Below are 18840 nucleotides of genomic sequence, written 5' to 3'. Positions count from 1 at the left end.
AGTGGCTGCCTTAAATGCTGGGTTGAGGAAGATTCTTAAGCTATCTCTAGACTCTGTGGGAAAAGTGCTGCAATCGATTGATGATGTCTGCCGTGAGGGGGCTGGGGGAGTAGCAGGGTCATACATTTCTAGTCCTGATTGGGAGAGGGGTCGGTTATGTAATATTCTTTGGGCACGTTGTGGAGACAGGAATGCTGCTTCACAAAGTAAACTGTTTGCAGGTCACCCTTTTCCAGAGTTTTCAACATGCTACCTCGCTGTCATCGAGGTGAGTTTCAGTTTAGGCTGGTAGCCAGCATGGTGGAGGAAGTTGGAACACCCGCCCTCATTTCCGACTGCCTGCTCCTCAGCGCCCCTGAGCGTTCACAGCTGTGCACTGGTTCCCTGAGCAACGCAAGGAGCCGTTCTGGTCTCAGCCTCCTCATCTGTAAAGGGAGGTCAGGGCCGTCATAAGGGTTGAATGACGATACACTTGTGTGCCACACTGTCTGGCTCCAGGAAGGTGTGAGTAGATGTTACTTACACTTATGCCTCAGTAAAAACAGTGATGTCTGCTGTTCTCACTGGACTGATCATAGAATGAAATGGACCACAGACTGCAAATGCCTGGTCCACTGTAAATGTGCAATTAAATTCTGCCATTTTTTTATACTAACTAAAGCTCATACTTTATTCAGATTTCCTCAGTGTTTCTCTAATGCCCTTTTTCTGTTCCAGGATCCCACATGGCATTTAGCTGTCATGTCTCCCTAGGTCTTCTAGACCGTGACGGTTTCTCAGACTTTCCTGTTCTTAGTGAACAGTTCTGAGGAGCATGGCCAGGTGTTTTGTAGCATGTCCCCCACTGGGCCTGGTCTGATGTCTTCCTCTTGATTAGACTGGGGCTGTGTGTCTGAGAAAGACCCTATAGGTAAAGGACAGACCATCGCCATGGCTTATCCCTGCTGGTGTTGACTTTAGTCACCTGTACAGTCGCTCTGTTCTCCTGCTCCATCCTGAGCCCTCGGGATGTCACCAGGGACAGCCCCCCGTGAAGGAGTGAGGAGTTCCTCCCCTGCTCGAGGGTGGGGTACCTTACAGATAGGGTTTGTGACTTTACATGGGAGACTTCTCTCTTCTCCTCCAGACATACTATTTGTTACTTTTACTTCCTGTTACCCGAATAGACAAACACAGCACCAAAGGGGACAGGCTATACAAAAACCCCAACTTAAACAAGATCCCAACCCCAGTCTCTGACCGTCAGGGCAGCAAACCCCAAGCCCAAATCTTTGTAAAAACGAAAGGCTGGGAAGGCCTGTGTCCACCTCCTCTGGCTCTGTGTCAGGGTGTTGGGGGGACTCACCATGTTATGCTTGAGGATTCTCTGGACCACGGGAGTGAACACTTCAATGACCACCATGGACCGAGGCCGCTCTCTGCAGTGCTGGGGAGACAGGAGCACAAGGTCAGTGCAGAGCCCATGGCTCCTCACAGGGCTCGGGGGCGGTGAGCTCAACGCTGGTGCCTGAAGACTGCTGCATGGCTTTCTGTTCACTTTTTTTGGAGTAAAAAAAGTGGGTGAGAACGGGAACTTTTATTTGCTTTTTACTTTGATATTAAAGTCTGAGACTGTTTCAGATGGTGTATAAAAAGGCGTCCGTTCCGACATGACCCTTAGAGTGAGCTGTCTGCAGCACTGAGATCCAGAGTGCAAGGTCTAACAGGGGCGTCTGTTGATGATCATTGCAAGAACACCAGAGGTTTAATATCTGCACACCAGAGTCTTGAAAATTCTGTGACCTTTCAAGTGCTTGCTTTGATAAGCGGCAGCAGTCTGCAGGCCAGATGCAGCTCTCAGATGTGTTTTATTTCATCACCACGTTTTGTTTCCAAATTGACACTGAAGGACTTAAGTGGAGCAGAGGAAACCCCACCACTCCAACACAAGCATAGCCTGCCTGGGCCTGAAGGCGCTGTTTTCCAGCCTGGACGAAGACACTGTCCCTGGGACACCAGGAACCGGGTTTTCCATGGAAATCAAGTACATTAACTTGGCTCAGGTCTTGGGGTCCTGGTTTTGAAGTCTGGTAGGAGAGGCTGCCTGGTATGTCCAGAGAGGTGGACTAGAGTGAACCTAGCAAGGGTGGATTTGACCTCCCATAGAACGCAAAGAGCCAGAAGGCTCACAGGCCCCTGGGGTGGGACCCGTCCCCTCCCTCCAAAGGGCAGGGCAGCCCTCTGTTGTAGGACCAATGAAGAGGGCGGTAGCGGAGCAACCAAATGGCGCTGGGATTGGCCCACCATGAAAGCTGGAACGCCCACTAGTGGGCAGGAGGGACCAGTTGACTGGCACTGCAAAAGTGGGCGGTTTTTATAAAAAAGTTCGCCATCATGGCCCTAAACGATGGCTGTTCTACATCTCTGTTTTCTAAAGCTGTGCTACCATTTACTTTGAACAGAGGTCCATTGCTCTAGGATATGTTTGTCAACCATGGGATCTGGGAGAAACCACATGGCTCAAAGAAGAAAAAAGCAGATCTGGACTGAAATGGACCAAATACCAAGAGAGGTGATGACATGCTGTGACAGGTGAGGGAGCAGCTGGCGTTCTCTCAGGAGCCCAAACCCTGGTTATCGGACCTCACTCTGCTCAGGGCAGGGGGGCCCATCCTGTCCTCTTCAGTCTCACTGAGCTGTTACTCCTTCCCTCTGTGCCCTAGGGGGGAGGGGATGCAGCACAGGAGCCCGGTGCCTGTGGCGGGCATGCTCCTGGACGCACACGTGCAGGCACAGCCGGACCCACCTTACCTGCTCGGACCAGAGGGCACACACCGGTACGTGCCCACACTAAGAAGGTACCCTGGGCACTTTGGGCCAGCAGGCTGGGCCAACGCTCTTCTCTGTGAGTCACTGAAAAAGGTCTCCTGATGGAGACACAGGGCCAAAGCCGATGACACAATCCTGCCCCCCTAAAGCTCGTGTCACCTGACAAACACACAGGGAGAGAGCCTACCCCTGGGTGGGGGCCTGAGGGCGAAGGGCAGGGATGGGGGCAGTAAGTGAGCTCTGTCCCCTTTCCTCCAGAAACTGTCAGGCCTCCCAGGTGCCCGCTCTGCCATGCCACATGGGAGGGAAGGAACACAGTGAGCTGAGTCATCAGCACTGAGACGGGGGCACTGGGAAGCAGCAGACCTAGGCCCTCCTCTTTCCAAGGATATCAAATCACCACATAAAAAAACCACACAGCAAAGAACAAAACCAGCTTGTGTGCTGGTTCAGCCCCGGCTGCTGCGTTGTGCTGGCAGAATGAGAGGTGCCTAGTTCCCCGCATGCCCTGGATGCGGTCCGTGTAAATCCCACTGAGAGGCTGGCGCTGTGTCCCTGGGAGCGGGTGTCCTGCTCCGCGGCTCCTCCAAGCTAACCTGGCATCCCGACTGCTTTCTCTGCTCAGGAAAGCCCCACAGCCGTGCCCCCACTGTGGGCCAGCTGGTGTTCAGAGGAGCCCTGGTTAAAAATAACCCGGCTCTGACGTCAGGAGCCTAAAAAATCTGCTGCAGACTTCTCCCAAGACAGCCACGAAGACATTAGAAGGAAAAGCTGGACACCCCTCCCTGACCCACTGGTGTGCACCTGCGCCTTGATTAGCACCTGTCTGACAGAGAAGGGGCTATAGTCCTAAGAACAGGGTACCTGGCTGGCCTACTGGCTGTGTCCAGGGCCCTGACCCCAGTCGTTGGGGCCTGGGTTTTCAGCAAATTGTGCAAAGCCAACCCCCAGCACGCACACACGGAGGCAGGCTGGTCCTGCAGACACAGCCCCATGTCAGCCATGCTATACCTTGCAAAAGAATTCACAGAGATCTGGTGGTGGGTGGTTGTTTTCCAGCAAAGGGGCGATTGCCTGAAAGACAATGAACCAAATGTCAGTCGGAATCTTTAGAAGGAATCATACAGGGGGTGTGTTTACACAAGAGGGTTGATTCACAATGAAAAGCACAACCTCCCTGTCACCATCTGGGCAAAAAGGGCCTGCTGCTAACTTGCAGGCCAGGGCCCCTAAATTTGGGGGGTACATGGCTCCATTTGAAAAGTGGATAAAAGCTCTGGGCTCCCCCCCCTGAAAAAACACACATGCAGTGATGCATGTAACTTTAGGGGTTTCATAAGCCGCTGAAATCCCCTTCAGATCAACAGTCCCTGACTACGAGGCAGGGTAGCAGCTGTAAGCCCAGGCTTTGGGGGCAGAGTCCTAGATGCAGTTCTGATTCTGGAGCTTCCTACAGTGAGACCATTATTAGAGCAAGTCCTTTCCTCTCTCTGAACTCCTGGGTTCCCGTCTGGAGAGCAGAGCAGAGAGAGCGCCGGGAGGGTGAGAGAGGTCACACACGCAGAGGTTCTCAGCCATGCCCTGCTGAGCATGGGGCCGGTTCCTGCGAGGGCAGTTGCCCGGTGCACTGTAGGGTGTCTAGCACCATCCCTGTTCTCGACCCACTAGATGCCAGGAGTGACCCCTAACCCAGTGGTGACAATCAAAAATGTCTCCAAATATACTTCATTTTATATTAAGGAAGGTTATATATAATATTTAATACCTTATGAAATTTATTTCTCATTGAGTCTTCTTTTTTTATTTTAATTTTTATTTATTGAGTTTAGAGAGAGAAAGGGGGAGGGAGTGAGAGAGAGAGAAAGAGAGAGAGATTGATTTGTCATTCTACTTATTTATGCATTCATTGGCTGATCCTTGTCTGTGCCCTGACTGGGGATGGAACCTGCAAGCTTGGCATGTCAGGACAATGCTCAACCAACTGAGCTACCCACCCAGGGCCTCACCAAGCCTTCTTAAGTGAGCTGGCCAATAATTACTGGTTCCATTGCCATTCCTATGCAAGGGTCCCATAAACTGAATGGCGTTTGATTCTTGATTTTTCTGTCCCTTTCGTAATTTCTGTTTTAATGATTTTGCTAAATTCCAAATTCAGTAACAATTGCAAATGTTAAAAAAGTGTGTCCAGACATTGCCAAATGCCTCCTGGGGGACATTTGTCCCCCTTTTGGGGGACAAAACCAGGCCCAACTGAGAACCCCTGGTGCAAGTGCCTCTTACAAAGCCTGTAACAGGCCAGCTCTCAGGAAATGCTAGTCAGTAGATGGCTAATAGCTATCAGAAGTCCACTCTTTTTCCTGTTTGTCATACTGGGCACGTGATTAGGAAATAGGAGACCCAGGACAAGGCTGTGTGACCTTGAGTGGGCAACTCAACCTCTCTGGCCGTTAGTCTTCTAGTCCAGTGGTTCCCAACCCCCGGGCCGCGGACCGGTCCGTGGGCCATTTGGTACTGGTCCACAAAGAAAGAATAAATAACTTATATTATTTCCGTTTTATTTATATTTAAGTCTGAACGATGTTTTATTTTTTAAAAAATGACCAGATTCCCTCTGTTACATCCGTCTAAGACTCACTCTTGACGCTTGTCTTGGTCACGTGATACATTTATCCGTCCCACCCTAAAGGTCAGTCCATGAAAATATTTTCTGACATTAAACCGGTCCATGGCCCAAAAGAGGTTGGGGACCACTGTTCTAGTCCATAAAATGGGGAAAACTAGGCTGACCTGGGGTGGTGCAGTGGATAAAGCATCAACCTGGAATCCTGAGGTCACCGGTTTGAAACCCTGAATTTGGTCAAGACACATATGGGAGTTGATGCTTCCTTCTCCTCCCCCCTTTCTCTCTCTCTCTCTCTCTCACTCTCACTCTCCTCTCTAAAATGAATAAATAAAAAAAATTTTTTAAAGAAGAAAAAAAAATAAAGGCAACTGTGTGGGCAGTTCTAAAAAAATGGGGAAAACTCGAGTTACTGATTCACAAGGTTGTTGAGGGTATTTATTTATTTATTTATTTATTTTTAATTAAGTGAGAGGCAGTGAGGTATGGAGGCAGAGAGACAGGCTCTCAATATGTGCCCCAACCAGGATCCACCTGACAAGCCCAGTAGGGGGCAATGCTCTGCCCATTTGAGGCCACTGCCCCATTGCTCTGAAAGGAGCTATTTCAGCACCTGAGGTGAGGCCATTGAGCCATCCTCAGCACCTGGGCCAAATTGCTCAAACCATTATAGCCATGGCTGTGGAAGGGGAGGAGAGAAAGAAAGAGAGAGAGAAAGAGACAGAAGGAGGGGGTGTAGAAGCAGATGGGCACTTCTCCTGTGTGCCCTGACCAGGAATCAAACCTGGGACTTGCACATGCCGGGCTGATGCTCTACCGCTGAGCCTACCGGCCAGGGCAGGGGTATTTGATGAGAGAAAACTCTAGAAGCTTTGGCATCTTAGGCTTATATAAACCCACTGCCTATGGCACAGCATGTCACTGACACTATCACAAGGGGACTGTCTCGGGTTGTACTGGCACAGGAGCAAGGGGTGACCACACAGCCCAACTCCCAGGAAGGCTGCAGGCGGGTCTTACCACAACCATTTCCCACAGCTCAGACCCTGCCTGCTTGGTTTCAGGGGGGTCTCCTTGATCTGCGTCTATAGTGATGCCCTTGGATACGGGTAGGAACTTCTCAGTAAGGCCTTCTGCTTATCTTGGGATCATCAGGGAAAGAAAAGTATAACTGAACATGAGTCAAAAATGACCCTTAGTTGACCAGTTATGTAGGTGGCAGAACCTCGTGAAAAATAAAGTCATTGAAATGAAGATTATGTTTTTTGTTTGTTTGTTTTTAGCGAAAAAGAGAGAGAGGGACAGACAGGAAGGGAGATAGGTGAGAAGCATCAATTCTTCATTGCAGCACCTTAATTGTTCATTGACTGCTTTCTTATATGTGCTATGACCAGGGGGACTAGAGTGAAGTAACTGACTGCTTGTTCAAGCCAGCGACCTGGGGGTCATGTCTATGATCCCATACTCAAGCCAGCGACCCTGCACTCAAGCTGGACGAGCCCACGCTCAAGCTGGTGACCTTGGGGTTTCAAACCTGGGTCCTCTGCGTCCCAGGCTGACGCTTTATTCACTGCACCATCGCCTGGTCAGGTGAGGTTATGTTTATTCTAAAGCTCTGACAATCAGGTTGATAAAAGTTGGGAGACCAGGCCCAGGGTCTTACTTGTCTAGGGCTGTGCCTGGGCCTATTCAAATTTTAACTGATATGAAATAAATGTTTTTAAATAAAAGAGAATGAAGAATGCAGTTTATCTGTTGCACTAAACACATTTCAGGTGCTCAACAGTCACGTGAAGCCAGTGGTGGGATTCAGCTGATTTGCACCAGTTTGGTAGAAATGATACCTAATTTTTTGTTGAGTTCGGTGAACTGGTTGTTAAAATGGCATTTGTAATCAGTGTTCTCTCTAAGGTAGGCACCTGGGCAGCCACTCAATGTGGAAATCACAAATTTACATTTCTTATTCTTTTTTAACATTCATCTGCTCAACAGTATATTCTAAGTGCCTGTAGTAATGTTCATTCTGTCCACAGGTGAAAAAAATTGCAAGTGAGGATGCCAATCAAGAAGCAACATGGAAATATCTAAAATAACAGTTTTATTGTGCCTTTTTTCAGGTATTATTTAATATTTTTTATTACTATTTTAAAACTCTTATAGTTTATATAGTTTAGTGTACCTCTTTTGTTCTTAAGTATTAAGTGCATGAAATTATAAACGACCTTACAGTATATCATTTTTTATACTTAAAATGGTCATTAGGGCAGGAGAACCGGTTTTTGAATTATTTAAATCCCACTGCTGCATGAAGCCACACTGGGTGGTACAGAGAATACTTCCATGTGGCAGAACTCTCTCCTGGACGGGCGGGGGGGGGGGGGACTCTGCTGCCCCCTTGAACGTGCTGGCCTGTAAACACAGGGAGGAGTGCGGCCACAGCAGGGACGTGGGACAGGGAGCTTCTGCCTGCTGTGGCTCTGCTCCCCAGACCAGCTCTGGGAAGAGGGACCACATGCAGGATGTGTCCCCCTGGGTTGAGCCCCTTTATTCACATCGAGCTCCTCTTTTATGGGAATGAGTCACACAATAGAGGAGTGGGGACAAATTAAGCACCCACCAGTGGGCGTCAGGCGTGGGTTGCGTGCTTCCACAGTCATGATCTCATTTGATCCTTTTTACAACTCGGTGAGGTCAAGCAATAGTTACTTCCATTTATGCAGATGAAGAGACAGAGGGTCGGAGAAGGTATAAGGCCTGCCTTAGTCACAAAATGATAATTTTAAAACGTATAATTAGCAAAAAAAAAAAAAAAGCTTTTATTTTTGTGGAACCGTTCTATGAGTTAAGCATACTTGGTGTGTTAGCTCATTTAACTCTCTAGCAGCCCTGCAGTCACACTTATTTCATAGAGGAGGAGACTGAGGCTTGGAGCACTAAGTTTGCTGGGAAGTATCTGAATGGCCATCTGGTTAAATAAAAATGTTCTTCAGCCAGTAGAGAATGGGGCGAGGCCAGTGGTTCTCAACTGGGTGGCTTTGCCACCCGGGGGATAGCAGCATGTCTGGAGGCATTGTTGATTGTCTCCGGGGGAGTGCTACTGGCACATGGTGAGTAGAGGCCTGGTGCTGCTCAACATCCTGCAGTGCACAGGCGGCCCTATCCCAAAGGATTATCCACCCTAATGTCACTAGTGCCAAGGGTCAGAATCCCTGGGGCAAGCATGCACACAAAAACTTGAAAGAATTTCCAAGACATTTTGTTAAGTAAAACAAACAAACGCAGAACAACACATCCAGCATGACATTGCTGGTGTTAAAAACAAGTAAAAACACAGCAGTGTCTGTCTGCATGGCTGTCACCACTAGAAGCCATAAGGCTGTCTCTGAAGAGGGGTCTAGAATGAGTGATTTTTCTTTCTTTTTTTTTTTCAATTAAAATACACTCATGAAATACTTGCAAAATCAAATTAAAAGCTCTTCCATTACTCGCCCAAGGTCACAGCTTGAATGGGGTGGGCCCAGGGTTGCATTCGGCACTGAACTTGAACCCACGTTCAGCTTTAAACCCACTTTCTTCACCAGCCTGGGGGAAGGCAGCTGGCATTTGGCCTCCAAGTCCATGCTGACCCACTGACACTCCAGGTGCTTCCAGCCAACAACTACCTACTGCAAGGATGCCTGACTGATGGATTGAATAAAAACAATGCAAGTTACTTTGTAGGGGTACTTATGAAAAATAAGTACATAAAAAAAATACCAAGTCCCGTTGGGAGAAGACTAATTGCCAACAGGTCAAATCAGATAATGTAATTGTTGGAATGAAAGGAGGCAGGCTACACAAGGCTTCATGATAATGAACAAGGCATCGGGAATAACGAATACTGATGGGGGGCTGCGGGCCAGACCCTCAGATCAAATTCATCCCTGTTCTCAGGCATCCCCACTGGGAAGGGAAGCTTAGCGGTCCAATGAAGGGGTCAGCCCAGCCAAATTAGCTGGCTAAATGCAGCCTGGATTTCTCAGACCTAAAGTTCTTTCCCAGGCTCATCCTAAGTCCTGAGCCCTTGCCCTTCCCTTTTAGCGCCAAGGTGCACAGTGGGACCCACAGGTGCAGTCAGAGGGGAGAAAGCTGCCAGCTCCTTCCGTGGCATCCACATTCCTGTCTGCTCCACCAGAGTCTCACCACCACTCTGCCTATGCTTGGACAGTCTTTTCTGGGTGGACAGTCTTTTCTGGGTGCACTCCTATCCATCTCTCAACACCATTTGCTCACCTCCTCCTGGAAGGCCTCTCATCTTCCTCCCAGCATCCTCCTTGGCAGAAGAGGCTAGGCGCCTGTGCTCTGTGCTCCTCTGACACCCTGAACAAGTTTCAACCTCTGACCATGCTACTTCTGCATTATCTGTTGATCTGCCAGGTACACAGTACACCCCTCTGTGGCTGCTTCATGTCTATAGAATAGACTAGTGTCTGGCACACATAGGTGAACAAATGTTTGTGAAACTATTTTGTTAACAGCATATCAGAGAAAGGTGGTGGTGGGTGACAAGGGGTGCCCAGTTTGATGCTTCCTTGTTCTTGCTAGAGATGGCAATGGGTGGTCAGGCTGGAGCACGAGAAAAACCTCTGTATTTTTAGCAGATACCCAATGAGTACCTACTCTGTGCCAGATACTACGGTTGGGGCTCCACAGAAGCTGCTGCGTTTACTCTCAGCAATAAAAGGCATAGGCCCTGACTCCTTTGTTGCTGACAGGAACCACCCAGCTGGGGTAGGAGGGTGATTTTCTAGGCTAGGCTTTGCTAGGGCCAAGTTGTTGGGTGCCCAAAGCCCTAGTTCAGCTCAGAGGGGGACAGTGTCTGGGATACTGCCCTTGTTTCAAAGGCTGCAGCCATGGAACCTCCTGGGCAGCGGAGCGTTCGGGACCTTTCCCAGGCACGCAAGCCTGTCTCTCACTTCCATTTCAACCTCTGCCTCACCACTTTCCATTTCCTCGTGCTTCACACTCCAGCAATACTGAAGTTTCCAAAAAAAAAAAGCCATATTATTTAAAATCCCTGTTCATATTTTATTTCCTCTCTCTGGAATGCCTTTTCTCTGTTTTGCTATCTGGCAAACTCCTATTGATCCCTCAAAACCCAGCTGAGATATCATTGCCTCCAGGAAGCCCTCTGGCTTCTTTCCAGGTGAATTCACCACTCCACTCTCTCCATGACATGCCTCTATTTCTGCAGGGATCTCATCTGTCTTCTCACAGCAGAGGATGCGCTCCCTGGGCGCAGGGGCTGTCTTGCTCATCTATGGATGCAAATACCCAGCACAGTACCAGCACAGTGCTTAGCACCCAGTAGGTGCGACTTCATTCCTTCTTTCTAGTGAGAGTCACACTTCATAGCTTAAAATCACCCAGGAAGCTATTTCACCCCAAAGATGCTTACATCATTGTCAAGTCCTAGAAAATACCATCTCACTTTGCATATCAGAGGAAAGTAAACCCAGGCTCTATTTGTGGATTAATGAGGAGACTTGGCCTGGGCTGGGAAGAAACCAATTACCTTTCCGGTAAGAGTCTTGCCTCTAAGTTATACGTCTCTGCTATCTCCTGCCTTCAACTCCCTCCACAGACTCAGGAAAGAGGGGGCAATTAAGACACATTTGCTACAAACCTCAACGACTGATAATTACACCCCCTCCTCAATCAATTGGGGCTGCGACATGTGCACAAGTAGAAGGGAGACGGGTCTGGCTTGATGGAGAGGAGAGAGCCGAGCAAGGTCGCTGAGCTGGGGGTGCCAGCGGCCCCTCCAGAATGAACTCAGGCTGGGGAGGAACAGCGGGCAGCGCGAGGGGGGCAGAGCAGGGATGGCGGGACTTACCACAATGATGTTTTCATGCTCCTGGGTGGTCAAGTTTGTGTTCTAAAGGGCGGAGCCAGAAAGCAGGAAAAAAACCAAACAAAGAAACAAACATTAATGAAAGGGAACAACATTGTGTCTCAGAGGTCCCTAGTTTCACAATGCTTTCAGCCTCTCTGACTGCACTGTTGTCTCTTTTTCTTATCACACCGACCTGGAGACCCTCAAAGCCTGGTCGGGACAGGAGAGAAGTAAACCCGGGCAGGCGCATCATGTCCTGAGCCCATTCTGCGGCTTGTGAGTTATGTGACCTGGGACAGATCACATCTTGGTGAGACTCAGTTTCTTCTTCCGTGAATGGGACCCTCTTTAGGCTGCTGGGAGAAGGTATTTGACCAGGGCTCAGAGCTGTCGTTGGCCCTTGTCGTAGTGATGCCACTTGGAAGCCAGAAGGCAGGTTCTAATAAACACGGGAAGAACTGACTCTTAATCCTTCACTCCATGCCGGCACCTTTTAGGGGTAGCATGTATATTACCTCCATGTTCTCAAACTGGGTTCCCAGGGGAACACTGGTGTTCTATGGGTTGGCTTAAGATGTTTTAGCTAAATTTAAATTCTAACAGTTAACTTTCAAAAAATAATATTAATTTGAATGGATTAAACTTGCTTAATTTGCACCTGTACTGTCATCCTGGGAGTCTGTGAGTGAGGAAAGGGATGAAAAAGCAGTAAACGAGAAATCATGGGAAAACTCAAACAGCCACTATTGTCTATTTTGCTAGTTTCTGGTGTGTTCTGCTGTGTCCGTCTTGATGGACAAGGGCTACCTTTGGTGTCAATTCACATTTTCTAATAGAGTCACCTATGCTGCTTGTAAAATGCCTCCTCAGTGGACAGTGCTCTGACACAGCCCACGGCGCCCACTGCCGGGCCAGGCTGAAGGAGCGTGGGGAGTCTGGCGTGTTTCCATCAGCTGAAGCGAAAGAGAAGCTAGTGAGCATGATTCTGCTCTGTTCTGGCTGGCCAGGGAACAGAGGTGGACACAGGACCAGGGTCAGTGTCTGAGCAGCAGGAGTCTCCAGGTCCCCAGGGAGACAACCTGACCCGCGGTACTGACAATCAGGGAACATTCAGGAAGCTGTTTCGTGGATTCCGAGCCTTTTCCTTTGTGCAGATGCTCGAGTCTGAGCAGCCCGTTTAGGGCAGGTTATTAAACATCAGTCCTCTTCCAGCTCAGAGCAGATGAAGGCTTTGGTCCTTCTTCCCCTATGACTGACTAACACTTCACTCTGCCTCAGGCGCCCTGTCAGCTTTGTAATACTAATCCCCTCCACTTCTCCTTCTCACTGGGGCTCTCCTACTGTTTCTACTTACTATCCCCTCAACAAATGAGCTGTGGGAGACTCAGCATGTGTATTACCTCCATGTTCTCAAACTGGGCACACAGCTCACAGCTGGTGGAGTGGGGACTGGACCCATCTGTCCTGATTCCAAGGCCCGTATCTCCAACTATCAAGCAATGGTGCTCAACCCTCACAAATGACAGCCGCATCTTTCAAGCTGCCCTGGGACCAGCCTGTCGTCCCCCCTACCCCCACCGTACCTGTGCACCTTTCCAGGAAGAGCCTGGGGCCGACACAGGCTATTTCTTTCGTTGGTCACTGGGAAGCCCATGCTACTCTGAAGGGACAATCTTCTCCACCAAGACCATTTGCAATCCCAGGTGGAGAGCGCTCACTAAGAGCCACTGCTTAGAGGGGATACTTGAACCCCAAGCTGAGTGACCACTCCATACACTCAACAAAGACCCAGGAGGCTGGGGATGCTGGCTTCACTTGGCTGGTAGATGCATGGTTCTTTCTCAGAATTGTTTTGTCACGTTACAGCCCCCTCTTTCCCCTCCATCCCTTGGGCTCCTGCCCACCTTCTGGTCACTTAGGTGAGGGCTGGAGCAGGCCTTGGAAACAACTTGAGTAAAGAGAACAGACACAGAATCTAGCCTCATATGTTCTAAACAAAAAATGGCAAGGAGGAGGGAGGCTCTGTTTGCTTTTTCACCCGGGTCATCTAGACATGTAGCTGCTGGAGCTTGAGATCAAGAGCACAAACATCTCCCAGGACAATAAAAGGTGTGATCATTCATCAAACGCTCCCTGCATGTGAGGCACAGTGCTAGGAACTGTTTCCGTCTTAAGAGTACCGACACTCGAGTCTGTGAAATGGGTGCTCATCTCAGCCCCAGCTCACTGATGCAAATTGGCTCCTTGGAAGCTTAGGAACCTGTCCAAGGCCAGTTAGCTCCTGAGGGCGGACCCGGGTCATTCTGACTCCACACGCCTGCTCTTAACCACTGTCCCACACAGGCGGGTCTCCCCCTCATCAACAAGGCTCTGCCAGTGCAGGTTCATGGCACACTATGCACAGGAGCATGAGTTTTGCAGTTGGGCAGACCTGGGAGCGGGTCCTGGCCCACCACTTCCCTGAGTGATCCTGGGCAGATGACTTAGCCTCTCGGAGCTTCTGTTGACTCTTGCAGGGTCTCTGGGAGAAATGTAAATAATCGGATCTAAATGCCTGCCAGAGTGACTGTCACAGAGCGTGTCCCTGGGAGAGGAGAAAAGCCCGACTGGAGGGGTGCCACCTGGGCTGCAGCCCCAGCTCTGCCCCTCACCAGTTGTAGCACTTACCAGTAAAATGAGGTGATTAACACCAGCCAGACACACAGTAGGCACACCACAAATGCAATCTTCCATTATTTTCCTTTAAATGTCCTTTTCTCTCCACTCAACCAGCCAGAGATCAGCTGACTTTGAGATAGTTGATTTAAATCTCACAAAGTAATGCAAAAACCTACAGGCAGGCCCAGGCCGGTTGGCTCAGTGGTAGAGAGTCGGTCGGCATGTGGAAGTCCTGGGTTCGATTCTTGGCCAGGGCACACAGGAGAACCGCCCATCTGCTTCTCTATCTTTCCCCCTTTCCTCCTCCTCTCTTCCTTCCCCACAGCCAAGGCTCCATTGGAGCAAAGTTGGCCTAGGCGCTGAGGATGGCTCCATGGCCTCTGCCTCAGGCGCTAGAATGGCTCTAAGGTGGAATGGAATTTCCAGCCCCACTGCTTCCTTGGCAAGTCAGTGTTGCTAGACCTATTTCCTCCCCTGTGAAATGGAGGCAGCAAGGCCCGTCTCTCAGGGGACTGTACTGAGTGAGACATGGCACCTGGCACCTGCCGGGCACAGAGCAGTACTTACTGAAGGGGAGTTGCCTCCCGCTCCCCAGGGAGAAGCCAGCCCCTGGCCTGCCAACCCTTCTCCTGCTCAGGCTTGGGCACCTAGCACCTGGCCTCAGGTTTCAGATCTGACTGTCACTCCTTTCAGAGCCTGAGTCTTGACTTCTCTGTGCAACGAGGCTGGTCTCCCACCTAAGGACACATCCTCTGCGCTTCTGCTTGCGACTGTCACTGCAGCCCTCTTTCCACCTCTGCACCCACCTCCTCCCGGGGTGAGGGCCCTCTCAAGTCAGCAGACACGCAGGGCCAGGCCAGCCTCCTGGACTGACAGGCAGGGCCATTCTAGGCCTGCAGAGAGAGGGGCAGGTCTGGGCAGCAGGGAGATTGTGCGGGAGTCGAGGAGGTGTAGAGGGGGAACCAAGGTGTCAGAAGACAGAGGTCCCCGCTGAGGGAGAGGGTCGGAAGCGTCACTCTGGTGGCCATGCACAGTTTAAATCAGAAGTCATCTACTCTAGTGTCCCCAGGGGGCCAGGCAGGCAAATAAACGAGAGGAATATTAATACTTGTGAAGTGCTCAGACTAGCACCGGGGCAGAGGACACAGAAGTGTGTTTCCTGGCACTCCTCACCTTCTAGGGAACAGCGTGACTGACTCCCTGAGGAAGTCCCACCTGCCCGTCCCCCTGCCAGGACGTACGCTCCAGGAGGGCACGGGCTTGTCCGCACCTGAATGCCCAGAGTGGCGCCTGGCACTCAGCACACACTCACGGCGCGGGCCGCCTGGCCGAGCAGACGGCGCGGACGGGTGGCACTCAGCAGTGCCGGCTGCAGACCGCCGCCGATTTCCTGCTTATTTTTAAATAGAACTTGGAAATTCCCGTTGTGTTGTGAAATCTAATGTTAAAAGCGTGGACGGGTGGCGCTAAGCAGCATTGGCTGCAAACTCCTGATGGATTTCCTGCTTGTTTTTAAAGAGAACTTAGAAATTCACATTGTGTTGTTAAAAATTCTGTGAGAGTTAGAGAGTTAAACAACATATAGCTGTAGGCAGTGGGGGTGATAGGGCAGAAAGCCTTACTGTCTGGAGCACCAGAGTGAAGTGGGCCAGAGCTGGAGGGATGCAGAGACAGGCTGAGACCACCAGCTCCAGCACCATGAGGGCAGGATGGAAGGACAGTCGGGGGGCTTCCCCGATGTGCTCCCACTTCGGAATGAACTAGAGAGTTCTGAAGTCAGCCATCACTACCACGACCAGCCCAGCCTCAGGCCCGAGACCAAAACCTGTGCCCTACCCATGTGCCATCCCCCGTTTGGTCATGGGGCATGGCAGGGGAGTAACAACTGTCCCTTCATCCTTGCCACAAGCCATACAAAGCTCAGCTGGAAGCACTGGGCCAAACTCCTTTATAGCCTTGAATTGCTGGGGGACACTGCTCACCTCCGTAAGCAACAGGGAGACAGCCTGCACTCGAATCCAATTCTGGTCAAGGGTTAGTGCATGGGGTGTGGGGGGGGGGCGTGGAAATTCCAGCCAGGGGAAGCGTCTCACCTCTGAGAGCAGTTTCGAGACAATTTCCAGTGGGGCTTGGTTGATGGAGTCGTCTTGCAGGGGGGACGTCAGGGCCATGTCCACCAGAGTCCGGATCTCCTTCAAGACGACTTCCCAGCGGCTTGGGTTACTCAGGACTTTCTTATATTTGTAAATCTTTTTCTGGTCAGGAGAAAGAGAAACAAACGTGTTATTGATATGCCCGGGCAGAAGACATAAGATGATAAAAAAATCAGACTTGTGTTAGGATATAAAAGGTCCCAAAAGCTGTCAGAGTGGGCCACTCTCTGCCCGTGAGAAAGTGACACCTGGAAAAGGAAGAAGAGTCCCGCCCTGAGTCACAGCTGTGTCTGCAGACGGCCAGGCCTCCTCAACACAGAAGACTCACTGCCATAGGATTTCTCTTTCAGACCATATCTTCTGCCAAACTTGTTCCTCAAGTATTCAAATTCAATAGGAGTGGACCCACAAAGGGACTTTCTCTGAATTGGAGGCATTGCTTCTGCTCACGGATCCTAAGAGGTGCCTCTGGAGAGTAGGGTTCAGCTAGCTAAGAAACAAGACAGACAGGCTGGGGGCAAGGAATTCAACTCCAGCCAGGTGGGGATGGAGCCCAGAATGGCCCCCAGGAAGTGTAAGACCACCTTCAGCTTCCACCTGGTGAAGAAGATGGGAGCATTCTCACCTTCGCTCAGGAGCTACTTGCAAAGCTGAAGCCAAGGGCTGCTCGGCTGTCTCCCCCAGTTTAAGGCAGAGTTAGTTCCGCCTCTCTGACATCATGGAAACTGGAGTCCTCCCTGGGAAGGCGGAGGTCCCTGCCAAACCCCACCCCTCCCCCACCCCAGCTTGCTGGGGAGCCTCTCTTTCCAAGTGGATGAGCTTCATTAAGTGTGCTGCTCCGTGGGGAAAACATAATTTTAGTGTCACTGTGCCAGCAGCCAGCTGGGGTGACATGTCATAATCTCTGAGCCAAAGTCTGAATGAGGGAAGGAGGGAGGAGGACAGGGTCCCCCACTGACCCCCAAGGCCACCAGGGTCTTTGTAACCACTTGGCTTCTGAGTTAAGAATCACAATGTGATCTTGGAACCCAATGCCTTAAAGAAAGTATTTAGGGGACACAGTCCACATCAATCTGAGTAGGCAGTTGTGCTGAGCGAGGCACTGTAGTGGAATGGGAGGTAGAACCCAGAGTTGGACACACCTGACTCCTCCTATCACGTATATCACTCACTTAGCCTCAGTTTCCTTTTTTGTAAATTAGGCATGAAAATACCTTGCAGCCTCTTGACATATGTAAGACTGATAAATCCTGGATCTACATCAGGGGTCCCCAAACTTTTTACACACGGGGCCAGTTCACTGTCCCTCAGACCGTTGGAGGGCCGGACTATAAAAAAAAACTAGGAACAAATCCCTATGCACACTGCACATATCTTATTTTAAAGTAAAAAAACAAAACGGGAACAAATACAATATTTAAAATAAAGAACAAGTAAATTTAAATCAACAAACTGACCAGTATTTCAATGGGAACTATGGGCCTGCTTTTGGCTAACGAGATGGTCAATGACCGGTTCCATATCTGTCACTGCTAGCCGTAACAAGATATGACACGCTTCCGGAGCCGTGACACATGCATCCGCGTCACAAGAAGTCGTACTGTACGTGAGCGACGCTGCGCTTTGCGGCATCTGCATCCTGTGCTCCTTTCACTGACCACCAATGAAAGAGGTGCCCCTCTGGAAGTGCGGCGGGGGCCGGATAAATGGCCTTAGGAGGCCGCATGTGGCCGTGGGCCGTAGTTTGGGGACCCCTGATCTACATGGTCCACTCTCTATAGGGAGTTACAATCAAAAGCATAGTCCAAACAGAACAACCACCAGTAACAAAAGGGGAATTTGGAGATATTTAACTCATCTCTTTTGAAAAACTTTAAAAAGATAAAATGTATAACTCACAGCAAGCAAAAAGTATCCCGTTTTTTTTCTCCTATTCTTTTTCACACTCCATGATTTTCTGGAGCCTCTTGCTTGCTAATCATACCCCTTCACCACCACACCATCACCCACACAGTCAGCACACAAAGTATACTGCCCCCCATCACCCCAGAGCTTTCCTGTGTAAATCAACTTAACTTGCCCCTCCCCCCCCCCACACACGTTCACTCCCCTCCACACACACACGCTCACTCCCCCTCCCCACACACACATTCACTCCCCACACACACCCCACACATACGCTCACTCCCCCCACACACAACATTCACTCCCCCCACACACACACACTCCCCCCATACATGCTCACTCTCCACACACACAACATTCACTACACACACACACACACACACTCCCCACACATATACTCACTCCCCTATACACGCTCACTCCCCACACACACAACATTCACTACACACACACACACACACTCCCCACACATACGCTCACTCTCCCATACACGCTCACTCCCCACACACACAACATTCATTACACACACACACACTCCCCACACATATGCTCACTCACACACACACTCATTCCCCACACACACGCTCACTCCCCACACACACAACATTCATCCCCCACACACACACGTTCACTTCCCCCACACACGTTCATTCCCTACACACGTTCATTCTGCACACACAATGTTCACTCCCCCCCACACGTTCATTCCCTACACACGTTCATTCTGCACACACACAATGTTCACTCCCCACACACACAACGTTCACTCCCCACACACATGTTCATTCCCTACACACATGTTCATTCTGCACACACACAAT

General features: G+C 50.2%; 1 protein-coding gene across 1 annotated transcript in view; it reads right to left on the bottom strand.

Annotated features, from left to right (window-relative positions):
• CMIP (c-Maf inducing protein) overlaps positions 1 to 18840 on the bottom strand; it is a 256807-nt gene that overhangs the window by 43345 nt on the left and 194622 nt on the right. The window contains exons 4-7 of the mRNA XM_066242475.1: positions 16055 to 16216; positions 11304 to 11345; positions 3820 to 3882; positions 1346 to 1426 (exon numbers count right to left, since the gene is read on the bottom strand). Coding sequence (XP_066098572.1) covers positions 1346 to 1426; positions 3820 to 3882; positions 11304 to 11345; positions 16055 to 16216 — 348 coding nt within the window. The remainder of the gene's footprint in view (positions 1 to 1345; positions 1427 to 3819; positions 3883 to 11303; positions 11346 to 16054; positions 16217 to 18840) is intronic.

This window comes from Saccopteryx bilineata, chromosome 9 (genome assembly GCF_036850765.1).
Source record: "Saccopteryx bilineata isolate mSacBil1 chromosome 9, mSacBil1_pri_phased_curated, whole genome shotgun sequence".
NCBI lineage: Eukaryota > Metazoa > Chordata > Mammalia > Chiroptera > Emballonuridae > Saccopteryx > Saccopteryx bilineata.
The sequence above is the reverse complement of the archived record's forward strand: the minus strand, read 5'-3'. Positions and strand labels throughout refer to the sequence as shown.